This window comes from Scyliorhinus canicula, chromosome 3 (genome assembly GCF_902713615.1).
Source record: "Scyliorhinus canicula chromosome 3, sScyCan1.1, whole genome shotgun sequence".
In the NCBI taxonomy this organism is placed as follows: Eukaryota; Metazoa; Chordata; class Chondrichthyes; order Carcharhiniformes; family Scyliorhinidae; genus Scyliorhinus; species Scyliorhinus canicula.
Window position 1 is genome coordinate 14,311,109 of NC_052148.1, and position 27,172 is coordinate 14,338,280.

Here is a 27,172-nt window from a genome sequence, read left to right on the forward strand (position 1 = left end):
TTGTTTCAAACACGAGCTTTCGGAGCACGGCTCCTTCTTCAGGTGAATGAAAAGGCTTGTTCCAGAAATGTTTATATAGACACAGTCAGAGATGCCCCGGAATGCGAGCACCTGCAGGCAATCAAATCATCAAAGATGCAGAGAGAGAGGTAACTCCAGGTTAAAGAGGTGTGAATTGTCCCAAGCCAGTTCAGTCGGTAGGCCTCTGCAAGTCCAGGCTTGTTGGTGGGGGCCGAATGTAATGCAACATGAATCCCAGATCCCGGTTGAGTCCGCATTCATGCGTGCGGAACTTAGCTATAAGTTTTTGCTCAGCAATTTTGCGTTGTCGCGTCTCCTGAAGGCCTCCTTGTAGAATGCTGACCCGGAGATCAGAGGCTGAATGTCCTTGACTGCTGAACTGTTCCCCAACTGGAAGGGAACAGTCCTGCCTGTTGATAGTCGCACGATGCCCGTTTATTCGTTGTCGCAGTGTCTGCATGGTCTCGCCAATGTACCACGCTTCGGGACATCCTTTCCTGCAGCGTATGAGGTAGACTACATTGGTCGAGTCGCACGAGTATGCGCCGCGTACCTGGTGGGTGGTGTTTCCACGTGTAATGGTGGTGTCCATGTCGATGATCTGGCATGTCTTGCAGAGATTACCCTGGCAGGGTTTTGTGGTGTTGTGGTTGCTGTTCTGAAGGCTGGGTAATTTGATGCAAACAATGGTTTGTTTGAGGTTGCGCGGTTGTTTGAAGGCCAGTAGTGGGGGTGTGGGGATGACCTTGGCAAGATGTCCATCCTCGCTGATGATGTGTTGGAGGCTGCGAAGAAGATGTCGTAGTTTCTCCGCCCCAGGAAAGTACTGGACGACGAAGGGTACTCTGTCAGTGGTGTCCCGTGTTTGTCTTCTGAGGAGGTCGGTGCGGTTTTTTGCTGTGGCGCGGTGGAACTGTCAATCAATGAGTCGAGCGCCATATCCCGTTCGTACGAGGGCATCTTTCAGCATCTGTAGGTGTCTGTTGCGCTCCTCCTTGTCTGAGCAGATCCTGTGTATACGGAGGGCTTGTCCATAGGGGATGGCTTCTTTAATGTGTTTCGGGTGAAAGCTGGAGAAGTGGAGCATCGTGAGATTATCTGTGGGCTTGCGATAAAGCGAGGTGCTGAGGTGACCGTCCTTGATGGAGACGAGTGTGTCCAAGAATGGAACTGAATTTGGAGAATAGTCCATGGTGAGTTTGATGGTGGGATGGAACTTATTGATGTCATCGTGTAGTCGTTTCAGTGATGTCTCGCCGTGGGTCCAAAGGAAAAAAATGTCATCGATGTATCTGGTGTATAGCATCGGTTGAAAGTCCTGTGTGGTGAGGAAGTCCTGTTCAAACTTGTGCATGAAGATGTTGGCATATTGAGGTGCAAATTTGGTCCCCATGGCTGTTCCGTGCGTCTGGATGAAGAATTTGTTGTCGAAGGTGAAGACGTTGTGGTCTAGAATGAAACGGATGAGTTGCAGAATTGCGTCTGGAGATTGGCAGTTGTCGGTGTTGAGGACTGAGGCTGTTGCAGCAATGCCGTCGTCATGGGGGATGCTGGTGTAGAGTGCCGAGACATCCATTGTGACGAGGAATGTTCCTGGTTCAACTGGTCCATGGGTGCTGAGTTTCTGTAGGAAGTCGGTCGTGTCGCGACAGAAGCTGGGTGTACCTTGTACGATGGGTTTCAAGATGCCCTCGATGTGGCCAGAGAGGTTCTCACACAGGGTCCCATTGCCTGAAACGATAGGACGGCCTGGTGTGTTGGCCTTGTGTATTTTCGGGAGGCAGTAGAGATCTCCAATGCGGGGATTACGTGGGATGAGAGCACGTAGGGTGTTCTGAAGGTCTGGATCTAAGGTCTTGATCAGTATGCTGAGTTGGCGGATGTGTTCCTTGGTTGGATCTGCGGGTAACTGCCTGTAGTGTTCCTGGTTGTCGAGTTGTCGGTATACTTCTTTGCAGTAGTCTGTTCTGTTCAGTATGACGGTGGCCCCTCCTTTGTCTGCTGGTTTGATGACGATGTTGCGGTTGGTCTTGAGAGTGCGGATGGCGTTGCGTTGTGCTTGGGTGACGTTTGAGGCTGCCTTGTGATTGCGAGTGATGAATCTGGCATTGACACGACTTCTGACGGCTTGAGCATACATGTCGAGTCTAGGGCAGCGGCCTTCCGGAGGGGTCCAATTTGACTCTTTCCTTTTCGGTTGCTGCACTGCAGATCTCGCGGTCTGCTGTTCCGGTTCATTGGTCGTGTCCCTGGGTTCGCTGTCGGCCTCTTGGGGTCTGTGGAAGAATTCCCGGAGCCTCATTCGCCTGATGAATTCCTCCGTATCTGCCGCGAGACTGATGGGGTCCATTTTGGTGGTGGTGCAGAAATTGAGCCCTCTGCTGAGGACTTCGATTTCGTCTGGTTGAAGGGTGTAGTCTGACAAGTTGACAATGGATTTCCCTGTATTGTTTTCGACTGTTGTACCGGGAGAAGCTTGATTGCTGCTGGTGGTGATGCCAAGTTTCTCAAGCTTCCTGTTCTTGGTGTGCATGTAGGTAACAAAGACAGTAGGTTTACATTTCTTACAGAAACAGGTATTTCTTTGAAATCATCAAATGATCTGGAGGCATTCTTTAGCATGCAGAGAGAGAGACCAAACTACACATCCTTGGTTTCAATGCAGCTCTCCAACTGAAAACGAAACTAAACCTCAGAGCCAAAAACATCTTCCAGCTCAAAATGAAAGTAAAAAGCAGAGCCAGAGCCCAACTCCACCCACACACTGACATCACTGCAGCCACTTGAGAAGACAAACATCTCTTAAAGTGGCATTCCCATGACACAAGGGCAAAAGAGCTGAATGCCAGAGGTGAGGTGAGAGTGACTGCCCTTGACATCAAGGCAGCACTTGACGGAGTATGGCACCAAGGAGCCCGAGGGAGTCAATGGGTATCTCGTAAAAAATCTCCGCTGGTTGGAGTCATACCTGGCACAAAGGAAGATGGTTGTAGTGGTTGATGGTCAATCATTTCAGCTCCAGGACATCACTGCAGGAGGTCCTCATGATAGTGTCCTAGGCCCAACCATCTTCAGCTGCTTCATCAATGACCTTTCTTCCATCATAAGATCAGAAGTGGGGATGTTTGCAGATGACTGCACCATGTTCAGCACCATTCACTGAGATTATGAAGCAGTCCATGTCCAAATGCAGCAAGACCTGAACAATATCTAGGCTTGGGCTCACAAGTGGCAAGTTATATTTGTGCCACACACTTGGCAGGTAATGACCATCTCCTACAAGAGAGAACCTAACCATCACCCTTGACGTTCAATGGCATTATCATTGCTGAATCCCCCATAATCAACATCCTGGGGGCTACCATTGATCAGAAACTGAACTGGATTAGCCATATAAATACTGTGGCTACTGGAGTAGGTCAGAGGCTAGGAACCCTATGGTGCGTAACTCACCTGACCCCCTCCCCCCCCCACCCCACCCCCACCCCACCCCACCCCCACCCCTGCCCTCCAAAGCCTTTTCTCCATCTACAAAGCACAAGTCAGGAGTGGAATACTCTCTACTTGCCTGGATGAGTGTAGTTCCAACAACACTCAAGAAGCTTGACACCATCCAGGACAAAGCAGCCCACTTGATTCCTACCCCTTTGATAAACATTCAATCCCTCCAGCACCGGCGAACAGTGGCAGCCGTGTGTACCATCTGCAAGATGCACTGCAGTAACTCACCAAGGTTCCTCAGGCAGCATCTTCCAAACCCACGGCCACTACCATCTAGAAGGACAAGGGCAGCAGATACCTGGGAACCCCACCACCTGGAGGTTCCCCTCCAAGTTACTCACCATCCACCCTGACTTGGAAATATATCGCCGTTCCTTCGCTGTCGTTGGGACAACATCCTGGAACTCCCTCCCTAACACCACTGTGGGTGTACCTCTACCTCAAGGACTGCAGTGGTTCAAGGCAACTCACCACCACCTTCTGAAAGGCAACTACGGATGGGCAATAAATGCTGGTCCAACCACAGCCCATAAATTAATTAGTTTTAAAAATCTGCTGCCTTGTACTTCCCAAATTGAAAATACAAACAGCAGCAGGCCCTTGAATTAATGAACCGGTTGAGTTTTGGGGAACAGGAAGAGGTCTCTTCTGCCATTAAATTATACCATAGATCAGTTATATCTGCAGCGAGTAATTCACCTCCTGACTCCCCAAAGCCTGCCCACCACCTTCAAGGTGGACATTAGGAGTTTGATGGAATGCTTTACACTGACATGGTGAGTACAGCTCCAATAACATTCAAGGACCATCCAGGGAAAGCAGCCCACTAGGCTGGCACCTCATCCACCACCTTAACATTCCTTCCCTCCAGCACCGATGGACTGTGGCATTCATATACACCATCTATAAAATGCAGTACAACAATCCACCAACGCTCTTTCAACAGCACCTTCCAAACCCCTGACCTCTGCCACCTAGAACAAGGGCAGCAGGTACATTGGGAACACCACCAAGTCAGTGGCCACCCTGACTTGGAAATGTACCATTGTTCCTTCACTGTCGCTGGGTCAAAGACCTGGAACTCCCTCTCCAACCACACTGTGGCTGTACCTACACCTCAAGGGCTGCACCGGTTCAAGAAGGCAGTTCAACACCACTCCTCACAGGTAATGAAGGATGGACAATAAATGCTGGACTAACCAGCGACATTCACATGCCATGAACAAATATAAAAAACTCTACCTATCTGCCTTGGTTCTGTTAACGGGAAAGAATCTTGGAAGAATCACTCCACACTCGGGTCTGCTTCAAAAGTCAAAAGATTTATTGATTATGCCAGTCGGGAGTAAACCTTTGGTCGAAGCCAAGCATCTCTCCGTAGAACAAAAGTAAATAAATAATTCTTTACACATTTTTAAAATAGTTCACAGTGTACCTCAGCTGCACATGATTCAATTATTGTGATTATAGATCACACACATCGACTATTATTATTGTTATATTATTATTATTAGATCCAATGGAATTTGCTATTAGGCAACATGGGACTGCGTGATCAGCTCATGGACAGTTAGGGGCTTACGCATGGTCTCCTGATGTCTTCCAGACCCCCTTATCTACTGTCCTTGGTTCATTGTATATATAATCCCCCCTATCTTAACCTTGTTCCTGACTGAAACCATTGTCCGTATTTATAAAGGCTGCCTGGGGCCTGCTAATAAGAACATTTCTGCTGTTTCTGTGTGAATCTGCCTTTCTAAAGAATGTGGCCAAGTTAGTTGGCTAAGTCCCATTATGCCTCGCAAACATTTCACTGTCAACAAGGATTTATATCATTTATCTTGCTTTAAGAATACATGTTTAATCATTATTAATTGCTGCAGGTGCCTCTGCCAAGAAATACACTTTAACAGTTCCATACACCTCAATATCTTTGCCAAATAAAATCTAGTTTTGATATTTCTAATTGACGTTCCTTCCCACCAGCCCCACCAGCCACAACCTCAATACTTTTTGGGGGGAGCGCGAATTCCAGATTTCAACTACCCTTTATCTGAAGAAATGCTTCCTGACATCACCTCTGAATTTCCCATTCCTGATGGCAAGGTGGTCACAAAATAGATTTCATTTGTATCTCTTATTATCAACCTGGCAGTTTTATCACATGGCATAATGTAACAACCTGCATGAGACCAAAGGGGTGAGAGCAATCACTATGCCCCAAACACGAGCTCCCCTGCTAAGGGAGCAGGGAGCCGAGATTATAATATAATAATAATCTTTATTGTCACACGTAGGCTTATATCAACATTGCAATGAGGTTACTGTGAAAAGCCCTTCATCGCCACATTGCCTGTTCGAGTACACGGAGAGAGAATTCAGAATGTCTAATTCACCTGATAGCTCGTCTTTCTGGACCTGTGGGAGGAAACCGGAGCATAGAACATACAGTGCAGAAGGAGGCCATTCGGCCCATCGAGTCTGCACCGACCCACTTAAGCCCTCACTTCCACCATATCCCCGTAATCCCAATAACCCCTCTGTCATGATATGCAAACATGCAACCAATGAACATTCAGAATAGGACACAACCAATGGGCAGTCAGGACACTCAGAGGTGGCATCACCACAAGGGGGCATGACATAAACACTATAAAAGGGATGAGGCACTCACACCCTGCCTCTTTCCACAGACAGACATCTAGAGAGTTAGACAGGGTTGATCAGCAGCATCACACCCCAGCACGTGGCTTAGAGCAAGCTGGTACAGTTAGACTGAGTTACTACAGTTAGATTAGCAGAGAGTCAAACTCGTTTGAGAACTGTGTTAATAGTTCAATAAATACGTTGAACTCATTTCAGAGTCTGGAGCATCCTTTAGTTAAGACTGCATCAAGTAGCAGCCTGTGTTATCTGAAGCAGAACACAACAAACCCCTCACCTTTTTGGTCACTAAGGGCAATTTATCATGGGCAATCCACCTAACCTGCACGTCTTTGGACTGTGGGAGTAAACCGGGGAACCCGGAGGAAACCCACGCACACACGGGGAGGATGTACAGACTCCGCACAGACAGTGACCCAACGGGGAATCGAACCTGGCACCCTGGCGCTGTGACGCAACTGTGCTACCCACTGTGTTACCAAAGTTAAGCTCCATATAAAGTTGGCCAAGGATGGAACTGACAGTACTGGGGTCTGATGCATATACCTTTACGTTACAACAAACCAAAATTATTTTTGTGCTAACTCAGTTTGGACTCCCTTGTGGAATACAAAAAAGGGCTGGTTTAGCACACTGGGCTAAATCGCTGGCTTTGAAAGCAGACAAAGACAGGCCAGCAGCGCGGGTTCAATTCCCGAACCAGCCTCCCCGAACAGGGGCTGGAATGTGACGACTAGGGGCTTTTTCAGTAACTGCGTCGGAAGCCTACTTGTGGCAATAAGCGATTTTCATTTCATTTTCATTTTACATAACCTGCAGACATCATCTCAGCATCATAACATTATTGAAGTACCAGTCCATGACGCATGCCTTTGTCCAGTGACCTCATTATTGACCTATGCTCATTTGTCACACAGGTCAACAGAAAAATGACCCCAGTTTGATAATATTACTTACTGTAAAATATTATAATATGATAATATTACTCTCTGTAAAAATATTGAAATATTTTTTGGAAGCGATACATCACTGTCCAGAACGGGAATACTTTCCCACTTCTTGTCCTCAGTACCAGCAAAAGTATTTCTAAATTTGACTGGGGCACAAGCTAAGATGCAGAGCACTGTTTACGCCATCTGTCTGCCTTACCCCCCCACCCCCCACCCCCCACCCCAATTCAGGGATGGAAGCTGCATTTCTGTAGCATCTTTCAGAAGGTTCAAATTGCTTCACAGCCAATGAGGTACTTGTGAAATGTCGTTCCTGCCGTGTTGCAGGGAATTTGCGCACAGCAAGGTGGCACAATGAAGTAATGACCAGATCATCCGTGTTATTCTTATTGCTTGAGGGATAAATATTGGCCAGGATGCCAGAAAGAGTACCCCCCTCCCTCCCTCCCTGCCTCCCTACCCCCACCACCATTTTGAAAAGTGAAGTGGGATCTCATGCATCTCTGAAACAGCACCTCCGACAGTGCAGCGCTCCCAAACGTCACCAGCGTCGGATTTCTGCTTCTCAGGCAAACCACTGTGTGAGCTGAGGGACATTTCGTTCAAGTTAGGGGGAAAAACAGTTTCTGCTAAGTGCACTCAGCTTGAACTTAAAACTTTTGCCAAGACTGCAGCAAACTCAATGAACTCTGGACCGTTGCAGTCAGTAAATGCAAGGCCAGTGGGTCTGACTCACTCTGCAAACCAGGCCCTCATCTCATGACTCCTCGGAGCTCCGTGTGTGTGTGTGTGTGTGGGTCACACCTTCACAGACTAAAAAGATGTGCAGGGTAGGTGAATTGGCCACGGAAATTGCCCCTTAAAGCCTCACATTCCCCACATGGAGTACCAAATCGAATTTCACTCTCCTTTAACATCGCATCTCACTTGTCTTTGATTATCTGGTCACAGGATCGAACGGTTTGCTTTACGTTACCCCTGGAAGAAGTCCTTTTGGGCTGCACCTTAAATCTCATGTGATTCTCTCATGCCCCTCAGAAGGTCTTGGCTCTTTCTCAGCCCTGGTCAGCACTGAAATTGTTGTCGCTCCACGCTCCCCCCCCCCCCCCCCCCCCCCCCCTCCACCCCCCAAATCACATCAGCTGTGCACATGACAGCCAATTGTGACATCACTTCTCCCTCACCCTCCCCCTCCCAACCTTGGCAGAAACATTCGTCAGCCCATAAAGAGGACCAGACCAGGGGCGTTTTACTGTGATTCTCCAAAAATAGGGCTATGTCCTCACTCCAGCGTGCAAAAGCTAGCGTTTCACTCTGGACGTTCCTTAACAAAGACCAGAGTGATTCTCCTACCTGCAGGGGGCCGGTAGGGCCAGTGGGGCCCCAGCTCTGGCGGCGAATGTGGGGCCCCGCACTTCCGGTCGGGAGTCCACGCATATGCACGGCAGCGGCCTGCAGCGGATGTACCATGCGCAATGGCGCACTTGGACAGCAGACCATAGCCCCCCCCCCTGAGATCGCGCCCGCCCGCGGGTCCATGCCATCCATGAGGGCCGCCCCCGCCCCCCACCAGGGCACCACGAACTGAGTCCGCAGCCCTCACCCGAGGTTACCGACGGCCGATACGTGGTTAGAACCACGCCGTTGGGAAGTCGGCTACTTTTGCCAGGAGAACCGCGAGGGCGGGGCCTCTGTCAATGGTGCCCGAGCCGCGTCGCGTAGATCCCGCGCAAGCGATTCCCGAGCGATTGGAGAATCGCTTGCACGCAATCTACGCGGCGCCGGTCCCGATTTCCTGGTAAAAGGCCATTCTCCATCCCCACGCCAAATGCGATTTTACCGCGGGGCTGCGGAGAATCCTGCCCAGCCCGTCTTTAATAGGAGACGTTTAAACTCAAAGACTGTGTCCAGCCTCTCAAGGCCATGGCACTATTTTAAAGAGCAGCAGAGGGTCCTGGCCAACAGTTATCCCTCGATCAACAGCGCAGATAAAATGATGCAGATAGGTGGAGTTGAGGCTGAAGGTCCAAGGTGATCTTGTTGAATGAAGGCTCCAAGGGCCGACCAGCCTGATTGAGCTCCTGCTTCTATGTTTCTGCTGCTCCAATATCTATGTTTTATACTTGGGCCACAATCCAACCCAATTGGAACAGAGTCCTGGGATGAGGGCTGGGTGTTTTCCGGCGCTCACAGCGCCGAGGACCTCCACGCTATCTCCCAGGACTCTCAGGCTCTCAGTGGGAGAACTCCCCGACGAGGCCCACATCCTGCACTGAGGAGCTTCACTCCCCGCACCTCCTCAGGGCAGGGAGAGATTGGGATGCCATTTTTAAATGGCGACCCAAGCTCTCGACCCCCGACACAAATCCTGTACTCCCCCAAAGCCCCAACTCACCCATAGGGGGATCCTTGGGTCCTCCCACACTCCACTTCAACAGGCACCCCCAATCCCAAATTTACAAAATAGTGATCCCGCCCACAATGGGCAGGATTTAGATTGTGATGTTTGGCGAGATCGTGTTAGACCTTGTGAGGAGTGGCTAGCCGGGTAGATCCTGGAAGAAGGATCTCCCGGCATCTACCGGCCACACCTTGCTGCCTTTCGGGTGCAATGCGGCCAACAGATCGCACCCTTGGTCTTTTCTCAAATCCTGACAGTATGAGTGGTGGGTCGGGAAATAATGAAGGGTTCCAGCTGCCAACCCAGTAGCACTGTGTATTTGTATAATCAACTGCCATGTTTCCTACAACGCTTGAAAAGATATTTTTTTCCCGATAAAGCACTTTGAGGTATGCTGCGGTCCTGAAAGGCGCTATATAAATGCATGCTTTTTTTTCCTGCTGTCTGCAGTTGGAACACAATGTCAGCAGAGTGGTGCTTTTAGCTCTGGTCGATAATTATTCTCGTACCAACATCACTACAATAGATGATCAGCACATTATCTAATTGGATCATTGTTGGACCTAGCTATGTGAAACTCGGTTGCTACGGCATTAACCCGACAATGACTACAATTCAAAAGTACTTTGCTTGGCTGTGAAGCACATGGGGCACCCTGAGACCTCGAAAGGCAGTACATCATTTTTTTCTCTTCTTTCTTCCGAGGAGCTGGCAGCAGGAGCAATGGGCCGAATTACCTCATGTGCTCTGGGCAGCACGGTAGCACAAGTGATTAGCACTGTGGCTTCACAGCGCCAGGGTGCCAGGTTCGATTCCCCGCTGGGTCGCTGTCTGTGCGGAGTCTGCCCGTTCTCCCCACGTCTGCGCGGGTTTCCTCCGGGTGCTCCGGTTTCCTCCCACAGTCCAAAGACGTGCAGGTTAGGTGGATTGGCCATGATAAAATTGCCCTCAGTGACTAAAGGAGGGGTTATTGGGTTGCGGGGATAGGGTGGAAGAGAGGGCTTAAGTGGGTCGGTGCAGACTCGATGGGCCGAATGGCCTCCTTCTGCACTGTATGTTCTTAATAGAGATGCCAGGTGAAGAGAGAGAGACAGACAAACTGCTTAAATTCAGACATCTAAATGCATAGCCATCCATAATGGGGTGAAGAGAAAGGAGATTCACAGGATTAGTGCAGTGGAACTGTTGTAGGAGCCAGAGGAAGTTAGTGGGAATAAATAGAAAGGGGCTAGTCAATAAAACACATTTAAACACCTATTACCACCTCACCAATTCATACTCACCAATCCACACTCACTATTCCACACGCACCAACCCACACTCACCAACCAGTTGCTGCACAGCACTGGGAGTTAGGCCTGTGGCCTATTTGGTTCGTTGCACAAGTTAAGCCGCACATTAACAACCCGGATTGGTTATCCAGTTACTGTTTGTTCCTCGTTACCTCAGGATTGAGGTGCTCCTTGATTTTTCCGACTGGAAGGTTATATATTTGCTGTCTCCTGCGCTCATTTAGTGGTTTGTAATCATCCATGTAAGTGGTGGGATATGGTTCCCTGTAGTCATCCTGATCAGAAATCCAGAAACACGTATATAATTAGATTCATGGGGATCTCCACGATATTTGAGAGTGTTTTGTTAAAAGAGACTACAGTGGTTCAGTTAAGCAACGCTCCTCGGAAGCACAGAAGGGAAAAAGGAGATTTGTTGGAAATATTTCAAATCGTGAGGGTTTTGGAGATAGTATGTTTTTCCTCATTCATGGGACGTGGGCGTCCCAGGCTGTGCCAGCATTTATTGCCCATCCTTAATTGCCCTTGAGGGGGCAGTTAAGAGTCAACCACATTGCTGTGGGTCTGGAGTCACACGTAGGCCAGACCGGGTAAGGACAGCAGATTTCCTTCCCGAAAGTGAACCAGATGCTTTTTTTTTACAACAATCACCAATGGTTTCATGGTCATCATTAGATTCTTAATTCCAGATTTTTATTGAATTCAATTTCCCCACCTGCAATGGCGGGATTTGGGAGCACTCTTTCTGGCTCAGAGGTGAGAGTGCAAAGGTGAAAGTCCGGGTCATCCAGCTTTATCCCTGAGTTGGGAGGGGGCTGGGGGGGAGGAGAGATACTATACTGTCTCTGTCTCTGTGTTAATGGTGGTGGATAATTACAAAGAGTCTACAACAACACATAAACAGACCATTCCCCCCGACGGGCTTATACTCCACATGGACCTTTGCCATGGCCGCTGTCACTATTTACTCTCGATTACCATTGGAATTGTCAAGTTGTCACTCTTGGGTTTGGCAGCTTCATCTTTGGCCAGTCTGGCAGCAGATACGGAATACTTTTTATAATCGTGCATATATGTTGATTCTGGCTCGGTGTCCTTTATTTGAAAAGAAAAACAAATACCAATGATTAAATGAAGAAATAAACACATGGGAACCAATTCGCGACCGGGATTTTTCGGACCCACGGTGGAGGGCCTTGGAGGCAGGGTGTGGGGGGGGCGCTAGGGGAGGTGGAAAATCACGTAGGTCCTGTTCCAGCACCATCGGATTGGGTATCGACTTTACTGGATGGCATGTCCAGAGGAAATGGCGCGTGGACCTGGAAGCAAGGTGCTTGAGGCAATTAAGGTGCCAATTGACCCAGATCTTATGAGTTCCAATTTTTCACAAAGTACGCGGGGGGCATGGGTGTCAGAGCCCTGGTAGGTATAACAGGGAGACTAGGGGATGTCAGGTCATAGAAACATAGAAAATAGAAGCAGGAGGAGGCCATTCAGCCCTTCGAGCCTGCTCCGCCATTCATCATGGTCATGGCTAATCATCCAACTAAATAACCTATTCCTGCTTCCCCCCCATATCCTTTGATCCCTTTAGCTCCAATTGCTATATCAAACCCCATCTTGAAAACATACAATGTTTTGGCCTCAACTACTTTCGATGGAAACAAATTCCTCACCACTCTCTGGATAAAGAAATTTCTCCGTGCTTCTCTGTGCTAAATGGTCTACCCCGTATCCTCAAGCTGTGACCCCTGGTTCTGGACACACCCAACATCGGGAACATCCTTCCTGCATCTACGCTGTCTAGTCCTGTGAGAATTTTATAGGTTACTTTGCGATCCCACCTCATTCTTCAACAAACTCCAGCGAATATAATCCTTTTTCTTTATAAATTTAGAGTCACCAATTCGTTTTTTTTCCAATTAAGGGGCAATTTAGTGTGGCCAATCTAGCTACCCTGCACATCTTTGGGCTGTGGGCCCACGCAGACACAGGGAGAATGTACAAACTCCACGCGGACCCGGGGATCGAACCCGGGTCCTCGGCTCCATGAGACAGCAGTGCTAACCACTGTGCCACCGTGTTGCCCCAGCGAATACAATCCTAACCGATTGAACCTCTCCTCATACGTCAGTCCTGCCAGCCCAGGAATCAGTCTGGTAAATGTTCTCTGCACGTCCGCGATGGCAAGAGCATCTTTCCTCAGATAAGAAGACCAAATATTCCAGGTCATGTCAATGCTGCATTTGGCAGCAATTGGGTAACGTAGCAGGCTTCCACAGGTGTGTCATGTCATGTTGCAGTGGGGAGGGGAAGTTCAGGTGCTCGGGCTTTGAGGTCGAGTTTCCACATTGTGCCATCATTGTGTCCATTGAGAGAAGGCGGAGAGGGGGTGGGGTGAGGTGGTTGGAGGAATTGTGTGGCAGAATGGCCCTTGAGACCAGCTGATTCCACATGTCTTGGGCATCGTGCACCCACGAGGTGGTTCCTCTAGGGGGAGGAGCTCCTTGAGAGGGAGGGAGCTGCAGCCACTCAAATCCAGAAAGCTGCAGCCTCATGGCCACCTGAACGGACAACCTTTGGATGGGGAAGCAGCAGAAGGCCGAGGAGGGGGCCATGAGCAGGTGTCAGCACAGAGAAGGTGGCACCCTGTCCCACAGACAGAGGACGAGCTCCTCTAGATATCGGATCAGCAGTGGCGATGAAGGTAGCGCCTGAGAGGCTGTCCCAGATGGTGGATGAACTGAGCACCATTGACTTTGGTGGTCATCTGATGCCAATGCAGGCCAAGACCACCGTGGTCCTTAATTTCTACTCCTCTGGTTCATTCAAGGGGGACTCAAGACATTTGCGACAGCTCGCAATTGGTGGCACATCATTGCATCAAGGTGGTGCCCATGACATTTTCAGAAGGGCCGGCCAATATTTTCATTATCGCACTGGTCTGGGCGGTCAGCCTGAGAGAGCCATCGGATTCGGCACCATCACCAAACTCCCCCGGGTGTACGATGTGATTGACCAGCCATCAAGGCTCCACAGGCCTGCCCGCAATCTTCACTAAAGGGAAGGGATTCCATTCCCTCGACGTGCATCTGGTCTGAGATCAGCATCAACATGCCTTGCAGGTGTGTGTGTGCAGAACCCTGGAAGGAATCATGATGCCTACACACGCTCACACTTGCAGAGATTTCCATTCCCACCTAGGCCTTCAAGGTGGGTTACCCAGAAATAAAATGACTGCTGACTGCAGTGAGGAACCCCAGGATAGGAGCAGAGGTGAAAGACAACACCAGAGGATATAATGGAGTGTGAAGCATCTTGATGACTAGCTATAACATCTAGAGACATGTCGGGTTACATTAAAAGTGCAATGACATAAGGACAAGGGTGTCTCATACATGCACAATTCAGATGACCCTTCTCATATCATGCTTCCAATCAAATAAAAGTCCATACTTACTCTGCACTGTTGCCATTTACCTCAGTTGCAAGCCCAGACTCCGGCACAAAGTGTTACCTGGTCCTTCTGCATGATCGATATGACACCACAGGCACCACTGTCCATCCCAAAGAGCATTTGGTGAGCCATGCAATTCCAGCCAGGAGTTGATACATGTCAACATAACGCAAATAGGGTGGCATGTGGCGCAGTGGTTAGCACTGGGACTGCGGCGCTGAGGTCCCGGGTTTGAATCCCGGCCCTGGGTCACTGTCTGTGTGAAGTTTGCACATACTCCCCGTGTCTGTGTGGGTTTCACCCCCACAACCCAAAGATGTGCAGGGTAGGTGGATTGGCCACGCTAAATTGCCCCTAAAAGTGGAAAAAAATAAAAATAAAATAATTGGGTACTCAAAAATATTTGTAAAAAGCATAACGGGCGGGATTCACCGCAATCGGCGAATTGGCCCGATGCCGATGTCAAGACCGGCACGAACCACTCTGGCATCGGGCCAACTGGAAGTTGCGGAATTCTCCGCACTTCCGGCGGCGGAGAGGTTGGTGCTGTGCCAGCCGGAGGAGGGTGCATGCGCAGGAGGGTGTCTTCTCTACGGCAGATATGGCGGAGCCCTACAGGGGCCGGGGCGGAAGGAAGGAGTGCCCCCATGGCACAGGCCCGCCCTCAGATCGGTGGGCCCCAATCACGGGCCAGGGCACCATGGGGGGGCCCTACCAGGGCCGGATTCCCCTGCGCCCCCCCCCCCCCTCCCCCGAGGACCGTACCAGCCGGCCTACCAGCCAGGTCCCGCCGTGTGGGACCATGTTCAATCCACGCTGGCAGGACTGGCCAGAAACCGACGGCCGCTTGGCCCCTCAGCGCCTGGAGAATTGCCGGGGGGGGTGGGGGGGGGGGGGGGGGGGGGGGGGGGGGGGGGGTGAGCCGCTGCCAGCGGCTCCCTACCGGCGTGGCATGAGTCCCGCCCCGCCCAGAGAATACGGCAGCTGGCGTTGGAGCGGCGGGGCGGGATTTGCGCCGCCCCCCGGGTATTCTCCGACCTGGTGGGGGGTCGGAGTATCCCGCCCAATGTCTTTATTACAAATGTAAGCAGTAACTCCCTCACAATCTATTCACCCAAGAGGTTCAAGTGCATCTAGTAGGTTTTCCTAATTCTTTTATGAGTGTTCCTAGGTGACACTGCCCCTTTGCCGACAGCTGTGGTGGAGGCAGGCTGCTGACCTTGCTGTCCCGTATCCTGGGATGATCTTTGCGGCTGTCTTCCGACTGCCTGAGGCCTGGGTTCCAACATGCTGATGTGGCCCTGAACAGGTGCAGGGGCCTCTTCTACCACTGCAGCTCCCGGGGTGCTGGTGTTACTGGCAGAGGAGCTGCTGCCCAATACAAAGAGGAGGCCCTGATGTGGATTGCAGCCACTCCAGCCCCCTTGCAACGCACAGGTGTACCTCCCTGCTGATCTGAAATGGACGAGGAGTTGGTGGGGTTTCCAGATGCCTCGCGCCTTGTAACGGCTCCATTGAACTCATGGATAAGGTGATAGCATGCAGGCCTGCACTTCAGCACCCATGGACTGGCCTGCTGGATCTGGATCGCCATGACAGTTGCTGATCTCTTGAGGGAGGAGGCCAACCATGTGGACAAGAGGGAAATGGCAGGATTCATAACCTGGATGCATTCCTTCACTATCCCTGTACAATCTCTGTTAGTTCTTTGGGCAACTCATGTTGAACTTCCAGCATCTGCTGTCTTACTGAAGTTTCAAAGTCTCAGCCCAGGGTTCAGCCTCAGCTTCATATTCCATAGTCCTCCGACTGTCATTGCCTTGTTTGTGTGAAAGTGTATATGTGTGCGTGCATGCATGTGACCTTGATCCAGAGAGGACCTGCCCTGCCAGCTGGCTCTTCAGGGAAGGTTTCAGTCAGGGGTACCTTTGACTGAATTCTAGGTGTTGTCACCGCTGCTCACATCTCCATCGGCATCAGATGAATACGTAGCAGTCAGCTCAATGCCTGCCTCCATTCCAAAATGGGCACGCATCCCCACTCCTCCATCTGCCAGTGGTTAATTGGCCATCCAGGGTGAGGTAGTGTTGCTACCTCATCGCGAGGAACCCTCAGCGACACCAACCTGGACTCCCAACTGGTTCTCCGCAGAAAATCTCAGGCAAAATTTCTGAAGCCGGATCATAGAAAAGGCAACTCATTGGCCTGAAGACCACATGTGTCATTCAACCTGCTTAATCCCCAAGGAACATAGGAATTGGAGAAAGCCACTCAGCTCTTCAAACTTGCTTCCATTATTCCAATTTGGATGCCAACTCCATGAAGCCACCCTTGTCTCATACACTCTTGACCCAGTATCAAACACCATTTGCAGAAGAGAACTCCCCCCCCCCCCCCCCCCCCCCCCCTCTCCTTTGCATGCAGATTTCACCCCTGAAAGATCTGGCTCGAGTTTTGAGGCTATGTCCCAATATCGAGATTCCCCAACTAGTTTTGCTCCATCTCCCCTGTCAGTTACCCTAAATATCTTGAAACCTTCAATCAAATTATGTTTTAAAAATGTATTTCATGGGAGGTGGTTGTCACAGGCAAGGCCAGCATTTGTTGCCCATCCCTTAGGTGAATGGCTTGTCCAGTCATTTGAGGGGGGCATTAAGAGTCAACCACACTGCTGTGGGCCTGAAGTCAGAATAGATAAGGACATTAGTGAACCAGATGGGTTTTTACCTCAATCAATGATCATTTCATGGCCACCATTACTGAGAACGAGCTTAACATTCCAGACTTATGAATTGAATTTAAATTTAGGGCGGCATGTGGCGCAGTGGTTAGCACTGGGACTGCGGCGGCTGAGGACCTGGGTTCGAATCCTGGTCCTGGGTCACTGTCCGTGTGGAGTTTGCACATCCTCTCCATGTGAAATGAAATGAAAATGAAATGAAAATGAAATGAAAATCGCTTATTGTCACAAGTAGCATTGAATGAAGTTACTGTGAGAAGCCCCTAGTCGCCATAATCCAGCGCCTGTTCGGGGAGGCCAGTATGGGAATTGAACCGTGCTACTGGCCTGCCTTGGTCTGCTTTCAAAGCCAGCGATTTAGCCCTGTGCTAAACCAACCTCACCCTCACAACCCAAAGATGTGCAGGGTAGGTGGATTGGCCACGCTAAATTGCCCCTTAATTGGAAAATAATTAATCGGGTGCTCTAAATTTGTAAAACAAAAGAAAATTGAATTTAAATTCCACCAGTTGCTGTGGTGGGATTTGAACCCATGACCCCAGAGCATTAACCTGGGCCTCTGGATTACTAGTCCAGTGGCAATACCATTGCATCATCATCTCCTCTCAGATTGTCCCTCAACATTCTCGATTCCAGGCAATCTAACTGTAGTTTGTGTAATCTCTCCTTGTGTTTTAACCTTTGGCATCCAGGAATCATTTTAGTAAATCTACACTGAACTCCCTCTAAGGCCAGCTATCTCCCTACGGTTCTCATAGAGCTAGGTATTATCCCACTGAACGTCCAGCTCAAAGCACAGCGGGACAAACATCAAGGAAGTTTACCCTTCACCTAAGCTAATACATAAGGCATTGATTACCTTGAGGTAAGATCAGCCACGAAGAGAGGCGGTTTAGGCTGGGGTTGTTCTCTTTCGGGCAGAGAAGGCTGAGGGGGAACCTGGTGGAAGTGTACAAAATAATTGTGGTAGTATGACTAGGGGTATTACGGTACCTGGGAATGTGAGCTGCCATTGGTGCAGAGGACTCGCTGCCCATTGGCGCAGGTATTGTGTGCCTCTCAGCCAGATTGGCTAAGAGGAAGGTAGCTCCGCCTATGAGGCGGGGCATAAGAACCCGTATGCCCCGGCAGCCAGCCATTCTTTTGTACGTCTGCTGCCGGGTTCACTTCTTGCTAATTAAAGCCTTTCATTCGGACTTCATCTACGTTTCGTGTCCATTGATTGTGCATCAATAATGAAGGACATAGGCCAGGGATAAAGAAACGTTTCCCCTTAGTAGAGGGCTCAATAACCAGGGGTCATAGATTTAGGGTAATGCGCAGAAGATTTAGAGGCGATTTGAAGAAAAACATTTTCACCCAGAGGGTGGTGGGTACCTGGAACTCGCTGCCTGAAAGGGCGAGAGAGGTGGGAACCCTCACAACATTTAACAAACATTTAGATAAGCCCTTCAAACATCACCACACACAAAGCTATGGACCAAGTGCTGGAAAATGGGATTAGAGTAGCTAGGTGCTTGATGGCTGGTATAGACAAGGTGGGCCGAAGGGCCTCTTTCTATGCTGTAAAATTCTATGACTCTATAGCAGAGTGTTGTCAGTGCCAGCTGAACCAAAGCAGCCCCCCCCCCCCCCCCCCCCCCCCCCCCCCGCCCGCCATGTCTGTACTCCTCTTTTGGGAGAACATTAGATTGAGTGGGAAAGAAATCCGGGATAAGGATGAGTTTTTGGATCTTACCATGATGCCGACTGGCAAGTTTCAGCTAGCTGGAGAAGGTCAGAGGCCATCCACAGAAGAAAAAGAAGAAAAAACACAATTAAAATCATTTCGTCTCCAGGTGCAAAAATGAAATGAAAATTCAAGGGTACAATTGCCAGGCATAATTTTTTTAAATCCCTTTTCAGGAGGTAGGCATCACTGGCAAGTTTGACATTTATTCTCTGTCCTAGTTGTTCTGGTTTGATGCATGAGAGGGCCATTAAGAGTTTATCAAGCTGGCATGGAGCTGGAGTTAGACATAGATCCACATCAGCCAACGACGATGGATCTTCTTCCCTTAAAGATATCGGTGAAGAATTTGGATTTTCATGGCAATGTGACAGATTCACGGTCACTATTACAGACACTGACTGATTTTTGTTATTTAAGTTGCCCTGGTGGAATCTGAACTTGTTCTAACTAGATGTTAGTCCATTAACATAACCACCTTTTTTGTTCTTTATTCTTTCATGGGATGTGGCCTTTGCTGTTGGGCCAGCATTTGTTGACCATCCCTAACTGCCCTTGAATACAGTGGCTTGCTTGGCCATTTCAGAGAGCACATTGCTGTGGGGGTCTGGAGTCACATGTAGGCCAGACCGGGTTAGGACGGCAGATTTCCTTCCCTAAAGGACGTTAGAGAACAAGAAGGGTTTACGACAGTTGATGATAATTTCATGGTCACTATTACTGGGACTAGATTTTTTTCAATTCCAGAATTATTGATTGAAGTTAAATTCGACCAGAGCATTCACTTGGGCCTCTAGTTGCTAGTTCAGTCACGTGAACACCAACTCCCACTGCACTACCACTCACAGACACGACCATGCCCTACTCTGGTATTATCTTGCAGACACTCATAAAGTCATGCCACCTGGGTGTCACAATAAGACATTTTGTGCCTTTAATGGAGTCACACGGAGCAGACCCAATCAGATTCTGGATCCTCATTAACAAACTTCAAAATGTTAATTGGATCAGTTTCACTTGAATATTTCTCTGCTCGAAGGACGAAAGGTGCTTGGGAGCACCATGACCTTCAGCATCCTGACTTGGACCTGTGTTGCTCTTCCTTCACTGTCACAGGGTCAACATCTCTGAACTCCCTCCCTTTGGGAGGAACTTTGGGACTGCCCCCATCACTTGGGCTGCAGCAGTTCCAAAGCCCCCCCCCCCCCCCCCCCAACCACCACTCCTCTCCCCCCCCCCCCCCCCCCCCACACCCTCAAGGGGTAACTGGGCATGGGCAATAATTTCCAGCTTTGCCTGCTATGCCCACCTCCTGCAGAATGATTTTTCTTTTAAAACATCGCTTATGGGACAAAGTTAGTCTCAGGAATTTCTTTGGGGTTCATCAATTACCTCCTTAAATTGTTCGAGTCACTCTGCGATTCTCTTTGTCCTGTTTCTTCAGGGATTTGCAATATTGCTTTCTTCCGAGTGCAATGGTATCATGAGTCTAATGTATGTTTGTGTGCATTAATGTGCATGTGTTTGGAGGTAAACTGTGCTGGGACATTTTATTTTACAAGAAGAAATTTAGTTAATTCATTATGATGTCAATGTCAACTGCTGTGACATCATTCCGGCATGGTGGCACAGTGGTTAGCACTGCTGCCTCTCAGCGCCAGGGACTCAGGTTCAATTCCGGCCTCGGGCGACTGTCTGTGTAGAGTTTGTACATTCTCCCCGTGTCTGCGCGGATTTCCTCCGGGTGCTCCGGTTTCCTCCCACAGTCCAAAGATGTGCGGGGCTAGGTAGATTGGTTATGCTAAATTGCCTGTTGTGTCCAAAGGTTAGATGGAGTAATGGGGTTACAGGGATGGGATGGGGGTGTGGACCTGGGTGGGATGTTCTTTCAGAGGGTCGGTGTAGCCTCCATGGGCCAAATGCCTTGCTTCTGCACTGTAGGATTCTATGATTCCCCACAACAATTGATTTGATCAATTTTCTCCCCTCTCTCAGGGCTCCCATTTCTGGCTGAAGTTGAGCTCCTGGCACACTCTGCTTCTCGCCCAGATGGCCATTCATTGTGCATGAAGGTGGCCAGGTGGGTATGCATCACACACTTCAACAGACAGAAGTGTTTGACTTCATCACCTCATTTGCAAATTTGTGTAATTAATGAGGCTTAAGTGATCAAATTGTACTGTATATAAGCTTAGTCATGAAAAGCGTAACTCATTAGGGTTATTTTGGAAATGTATCATTAAAATGTCCTAAAGATGGCTTGTAGCTTTGAGAGAAACAACTGAAGTTCTGGTCCAGAAGGTGGTCAGAGCACTAGGTGTCCCAGAACCGCAGTCAAAAAGGTTCAAGTTATAGTCTTTAAAAAAAATATATGTTTATTAAAAATGTTCATATTAAACAAAACGATCCAAAACAATGAATCAAAATTACACAATAGAGAAATGAAACAAACAAGCAAAAGTACATGTCAACTTTAACCCCAAAACCTAAACTAAACCACCCCCCCCCCCCCCCCCCACCCAATAGCTGACGATGACTAGATCCTTACAAAAGGAAATGAATGTCTGCCATCTAAGGCAGAGCCCTTCTACCGACCAGCTGATGGTGTACTTAACCCGCTCCAAATGTAGAAAAGGCATGAGGTCACCCAACCAGGCTGAAGCACTGGGTGCAGTAGGAGAACTCCACCCAAGCGGAACCCATCTCCGAGCTATCAATGCGGCGAAGGCGAAGACACCCACCTTCACCGCTGACTGACCTACCCGTGCATCTGATGCCCCCCCAAATTTAATTTTTAATATATAAATTTAGAGTACCCAATTATTTTTTTTCCCAATTAAGGGGCAATTTAGCGTGGCCAATCCACCTAACCTGCACATCTTTGGGTTGTGGGAGTGAAACCCACGCAGACACTGGGAGAATGTGCAAACTCCACACGGACAGTGACCCAGGGCCGGGAACGAACCCGGGTCCTCAGCACCGCAGTCCCAGTGCTATCCATTGTGCTGATACCACAACAATGGCCACCAGCGGACATGGATCCAAATCCACACTGAGTATCTCCAAGATAGTGCTGAAGAAAGAGGCCCAAAAGCGTACCAACTTGGGACAGGAGCAGAACATGTGTGTGGCTAGCACCCCCCCCCCCCCCCAGAGTAACGCTCACACTTATCCTCCACCCGAGAGAAGGATCCGCTCATCCTCACTTCAGTCAGATGCACCCTGTGCACCACCTTGAATTGGATCAGACTTAGTCGAGCACATGCAGACATGGAGTTGACCCTATCCCATCATCCAGAATGGGACCCAATTCATCCTCTCATTTTACCCTCACCTCACTCAATGGAGCTGACTCCGCTGAGAAAATATGGTCGTATATGCCCAAAATAGTGCCCTCCCCCCTCCGCCATCAGACCTGGCCAGAGACAGTCAGTGTCCCCTCCCTCCCTACCCCACCACCACCAGACCTGGCTGGAGTCAAAATTCTCTTCAACAAGGAAGAGGGCGGCGCCTAGGGAAAGGAGGGGAAAGCCATGTGTTAAAAAACTTAAAACTGAAAGTAGCTGAAAACGCTGGCACCAGGCAGTTGGGATTTCTCCATCAGCTCCGTAAAATTAGCACACCTCCTGTCCACGAACAGGTCCCCAAACCTCTCCAGACCCTTCGTCTTCCATGACTTAAACGTCGAGTCCAGGCCCGCTGAGGAAAAGGTGGTTATTGCAGATGGGGGCTCAGTGAAGATAGGGTGTGAAATGTTCTCTGAGCTGCTTCCCGATTCTCAGGATGGACGCCACCACTGGACATAGGGAAAGTCTCACCAGGGAAAAGGGCAACATTGCAGTACGCAAAGGCTGGAAAGGGTGCAGGAGCTCGCTTCCATTTGTCCACATATGGAACCAGCACCACTGAACCACAACAATATCTTCTGAATATTGGCTGCCCAACAGTAAGACAAGAAATCGGGTAGAGCCAAGCCCCCTGATGGTCCATCTCTTTGGAACAAAGCCCCACGGATCCTTGGAGTCTTACCACCTAAATAAAGGACAACATTAATTTGTTGACTTTGACAAAAAAGAACTTGGGGAGAAAAATGGGGAGACATTGAAAAAATGATAAAAACCTTGGGAGCAAAGAATAGAACAAAGAACAAAGAAAATTACAGCACAGGAACAGGCCCTCCGGCCCTTCCAGCCTGCGCCGATCCAGATCCTTTATCTAAACCTGCCGCCTATTTTCCAAGGATCTACTTCCCTCTGTTCCCCGCCCGTTCATATATCTGTCCAGATGCATCTTAAATGATGCTATCGTGCCTGCCTCAACCACCTCCACTGGCAAAGTGTTCCAGGCACCCACCACCCTCTGCGTAAAAAACTTTCCACGCACATCTCCCTTAAACTTTCCCCCTCTCACCTTGAAATCGTGACCCCTTGTAATTGACACCCCCACTCTTGGAAAAAGCTTGTTGCTATCCACCCTGTCCATACCTCTCATAGTTTTGTAGAACTCAATCAGGTCCCCCCTCAACCTCCGTCTTTCCAACGAAAACAATCCTAATCTACTCAACCTTTCTTCATAGCTAGCACCCTCCATACCAGGCAACAGCCTGGTGAGCCTCCTCTGCACCCTCTCTAAAGCATCCACATCCTTCTGGTAATGGTGGCGACCAGAACTGCACGCAGTATTCCAAATGTGGCCTAACCAAAGTCCTATACAACTGTAACATGACCCGCCAACTCTTGTACTCAATACCCCGTCCAATGAAGGCAAGCATGCTGTATGCCTTCTTGACCACCCTATCGACCTGCGTTGCCACCTTCAGGGTACAATGGACCTGAACTCCCAGATCTCTGTGTACAGCAATTTTCCCCAGGACTCTTCCATTGACCGTATAGTCCGCTCTTGAATTAGATCTTCCAAAATGCATCACCTCGCATTTGCCTGGAATAAACTCCATCTGCCATTTCTCTGCCCAACTCTCCAGTCTGTCTAGCAGGAGGATATCCCACCTCTGCACGTCTGATTTGACACTGTTTACCTGATTAGTGCAATTTAATTTATGAAGCGAGGCCCAATGGCGGGTCACCCAGATCCCCAGATAGTGAAGGCTAGTCTTAGCAAGACAAAAGGTTGTGCTCTCCTCCCCAAGGTTTGACCGAGAAACAAGTTTCTCTTGTCCAAGTTTTTCAAAAAAATGTTATTGACATTTTATATTTTATACACTGTACAATAGACAAAGGTATGTGGATCGGGTACAATGTACAGGAGCTCGCCATGAGCAACAAACCACACCCCCCCCCCCCCCCCCCCCCCCCCCCTTGCCCCCTTCCTCCGGCCCCCTCTTTTTTTTTTTTTTGGGATACTTTATTGGAACAAATATTTTACAGTATGTGATTGTCATCTATTTACATGTGTGCAGCTCTTTCACCAACCCCTCTGTTAATTGGCTCCAACACCTCTCTCTTCCCCCCCCCCCCCCCCCCCCCCCCCCTCCCCATTTTAGGTGTTTCTTTGGGATCTTGTTCTTTGTGGCCTTGCTATCGGACACCTAATAACAATAATAATAATCTTTATTGTCACAAGCAGGCTGACGTTAACACTACAATGAAGTTACTGTGAAAAGCCCCTCGTCGCCACATTCCAGCGCCTGTTCGGGTACACGGAGGGAGAATTCAGAATGTCCAATTCACCTAACAGCACGTCTTTCGGGACTTGAGAGAGGAAACTGAGGCACCTGGAGAAAACCCGCGCAGGCATGGGGAGAACGTGCAGACTCCACATAGACAGTGACCCAAGCCGGAAATCGAACCCAGGTCCCTGGCGCTGTGAAGCAACAGTGCTAACCACTGTGCTACCGTCCGTTTTGCCTGTTCCCGAACCTCCCCCTCCTCTCTACCTCCCGCCCACCCCTCTGCTCCCCTCTCTATCTGTTCTTTGCTTCGCAGTGCCAGGGACCTGGATTCAGTTTCCAGCTTAGGTCACTGTCTGTGCGGAGTCTGCACGTTCTCCCCGTGTCTGCGTGGGTTTCCTCCGGGTACTCCGGGTTCCTCCCACAAGTGCTGAAAGACGTGCTGTCTTGTTGGCCCCTGTATGACCTTCCCCCCTTGCTCTATTGGCTGTTGGCTTTAAACAGGACCTGGAACAAGTTAGTGAATGGCCTCCACATTTTGTGGAATAAATCCTCTGATCCTCGGGTGGCGTACTTTATCTTCTCCAGGTGGAGGAATTCCGAAGGTGTTAACCTGTAGGTGTCGGTGTTCATTCCCGTAGGGTCGCTGGAATCTCTGTCAGTTTCTCTAGGGTTGCTCGCCTGACATCTGTGTAGTGGTCCCTAAAGGTCAGTGTCCCCCTGTCCTGTTTCCATCTCCTAAAGGTGGCGTCCAGCCTGGCTGATGCAGACTTGTGGCTGCTACAGATGGGGGCCAGAGTGGACATTTTGGTTAGACCGACGTGCTGTCTTATTTGGTTCCAGGTTCAGAGAGTGGCTACCGTCACTGAGCTTATTGAGTGTTTTTGGCGGGGATGGGAGCGCTGCCCTGGCGAGGGCCCGGAATGTCGCTCCCCTCCATCCTCACCCATTCCCTGTCTGATTCTTTCACCCCTTGTCTCACTCTGTGGCCGCCCACTGGAGGTTTGGGAAGACCAGGCCCTCATGTTTCTTCTTCTTTGTAGGACATTCTTGGGGATCACTGCCCCCCCCCCCCCCAAGAAAATGGATCCGTATGATCCGCAGCTCTTGTCTAAGTTCAACTTGTAACCAGCAAAGGAGCCAGAAATACTGAGCAGCTTCATTATCTCGTCCATGGAGAGTACTGGGTCCATAACATAGAGAAGTAGATCATCATAGGGCAGCACGATAGCGCAGTGGTTAGCACTGATGCTTCACAGCGGCAGGGACCCGGGTTCGATTCTCGTCTTGTCCTGAAAGACGTGCTGTTAGGTGAATTGGACATTCTGAATTCTCCCTCAGTGTACCCGAACAGGGGCCGGAATGTGGCGACTAGGGGCTTTTCACAGTAACCTCACTGCAGTGTTCATGTAAGCTGACGTGTAAAACTAATAAAAGATTATCTGCGTAAAGGGATACTCAATGTTCCACCCCTCCCCGATTTATCCCATTCCATTTAAGAAAGGACCTTAGCCTAACAGAACAGTCCTATTGTCAGAGAAAACAGGAGCAGAGACAGTGGACAGACTTGTCTGATGCCCCTATTCAACTGAAAGTAACCAAAGTTCAGGGTATTTGTGTGAACACTGGCAGTGGGGGCCGTATGCAATAGTCTAATCCAGGGAATAAACGTGTGGCCGAATCTCAAATAGATATTCCCACTCCACTCCGTTTAATGCCTTTTCAGCATCCAGGGAAACAATGACTTCTGGTATGGTCATCGAGCAGGGAAAAAGGACAACGTTTAGCAGGCGACGTATATTGGTCAACAATTGTCGACCGTGAACGAAGCCGGTCCGATCCTCTGAGATTACCTCTGGAAGGCAGGGCTCCATCTGCAGAGCCAGCACCTTGGCAGGTAACTTTAACATCTGCATTCTAGATGTGAGTGAGTAGGCCGATACGACCTACACTGGAACAAAGAACAAAGAAAAGTACAGCGCAGAACAGGCCCTTCAAGTCTGCGCCAACCATACTGCCCGTCTAACCTAAAACCTTCTACACTACTGGGGTCCATATCCCTCTATTCCCATTTTATTCATGTATTTGTCAAGACGCCCCTTAAACGTCACTATCGTACCTGCTTCCAGCCCCTCTTCCGGCAGCAAGTTCAAGGCACCCACCACCCTGTGTAAAAAAAACTCCCTCGCCCATCTCCTCTAAACTTTGTCCCTCATACCTTAGCCCCTAGTAATTGACTCTACCACCCTGGGAAACGCTTCTGACTATCCATGCCCCTCATAATCTGCAGACTTCTATCAGGTCGTTCTACAAACTCCATAATTTCAAAGAGAACAAACCGAGTTTATCCAAACTCTCCTCATAGCTAATGCCGTCCAAACCAGGCAACATCCTGGAAAATCCCTTCTGTCCCCTCTCCAAAGCCTCCACATCCTCCAGGTAGTGTGGCGACCAGAACTGAACACTCTGTTGGGTCTTCGTCTTTCTTTTTTAAAAAATAATTTTTATTGAAAAATTTTGATTTTATACAACATTGACGCACCTTAGTAAAATACCGAAAATAACAATAATATTAACAATCATATACATTCGCCCCATCCCATGAACAACCCAGCATGTTAACAATGCAAATTAACACACTATAAAGTTACAGAATAAACACTACAATAATGCACCCCACCCCCCCCCCCCCCCCCCCCACCCGGGTTGCTGCTGCTATTGACCAAGTTACCTATCTTTGAGCCAGGAAGTCCAGAAAAGGCTGCCATCGTTTATAGAACCCTTGTATTGA

General features: G+C 49.3%; 1 protein-coding gene and 1 long non-coding RNA gene across 6 annotated transcripts in view; one reads left to right on the top strand and one right to left on the bottom strand.

The window, feature by feature from the left end:
- LOC119963825 overlaps positions 1-20,289 on the bottom strand; it is an 83,314-nt gene extending 63,025 nt beyond the window's left edge. For 4 of the 5 annotated variants that reach the window (XM_038793146.1, XM_038793142.1, XM_038793145.1 and 1 more), the window contains exons 1-4: positions 20,148-20,289; positions 18,765-18,793; positions 11,808-11,924; positions 10,982-11,104 (exon numbers count right to left, since the gene is read on the bottom strand). In XM_038793146.1, the coding sequence (XP_038649074.1) occupies positions 10,982-11,104; positions 11,808-11,924; positions 18,765-18,767 (243 nt within the window). In that variant the 5' untranslated portion in view covers positions 18,768-18,793; positions 20,148-20,289. The remainder of the gene's footprint in view (positions 1-10,981; positions 11,105-11,807; positions 11,925-18,764; positions 18,794-20,147) is intronic. The other variant, XM_038793143.1, reaches the window with a different exon arrangement.
- Positions 20,290-20,382: 93 nt separating this feature from the next.
- On the top strand, positions 20,383-26,252 carry LOC119963827. Its single transcript, XR_005460183.1, has 3 exons — positions 20,383-20,424; positions 20,751-20,835; positions 26,108-26,252. It is a non-coding gene; the product is annotated as an uncharacterized LOC119963827 (long non-coding RNA).
- Positions 26,253-27,172: the final 920 nt, after the last annotated feature.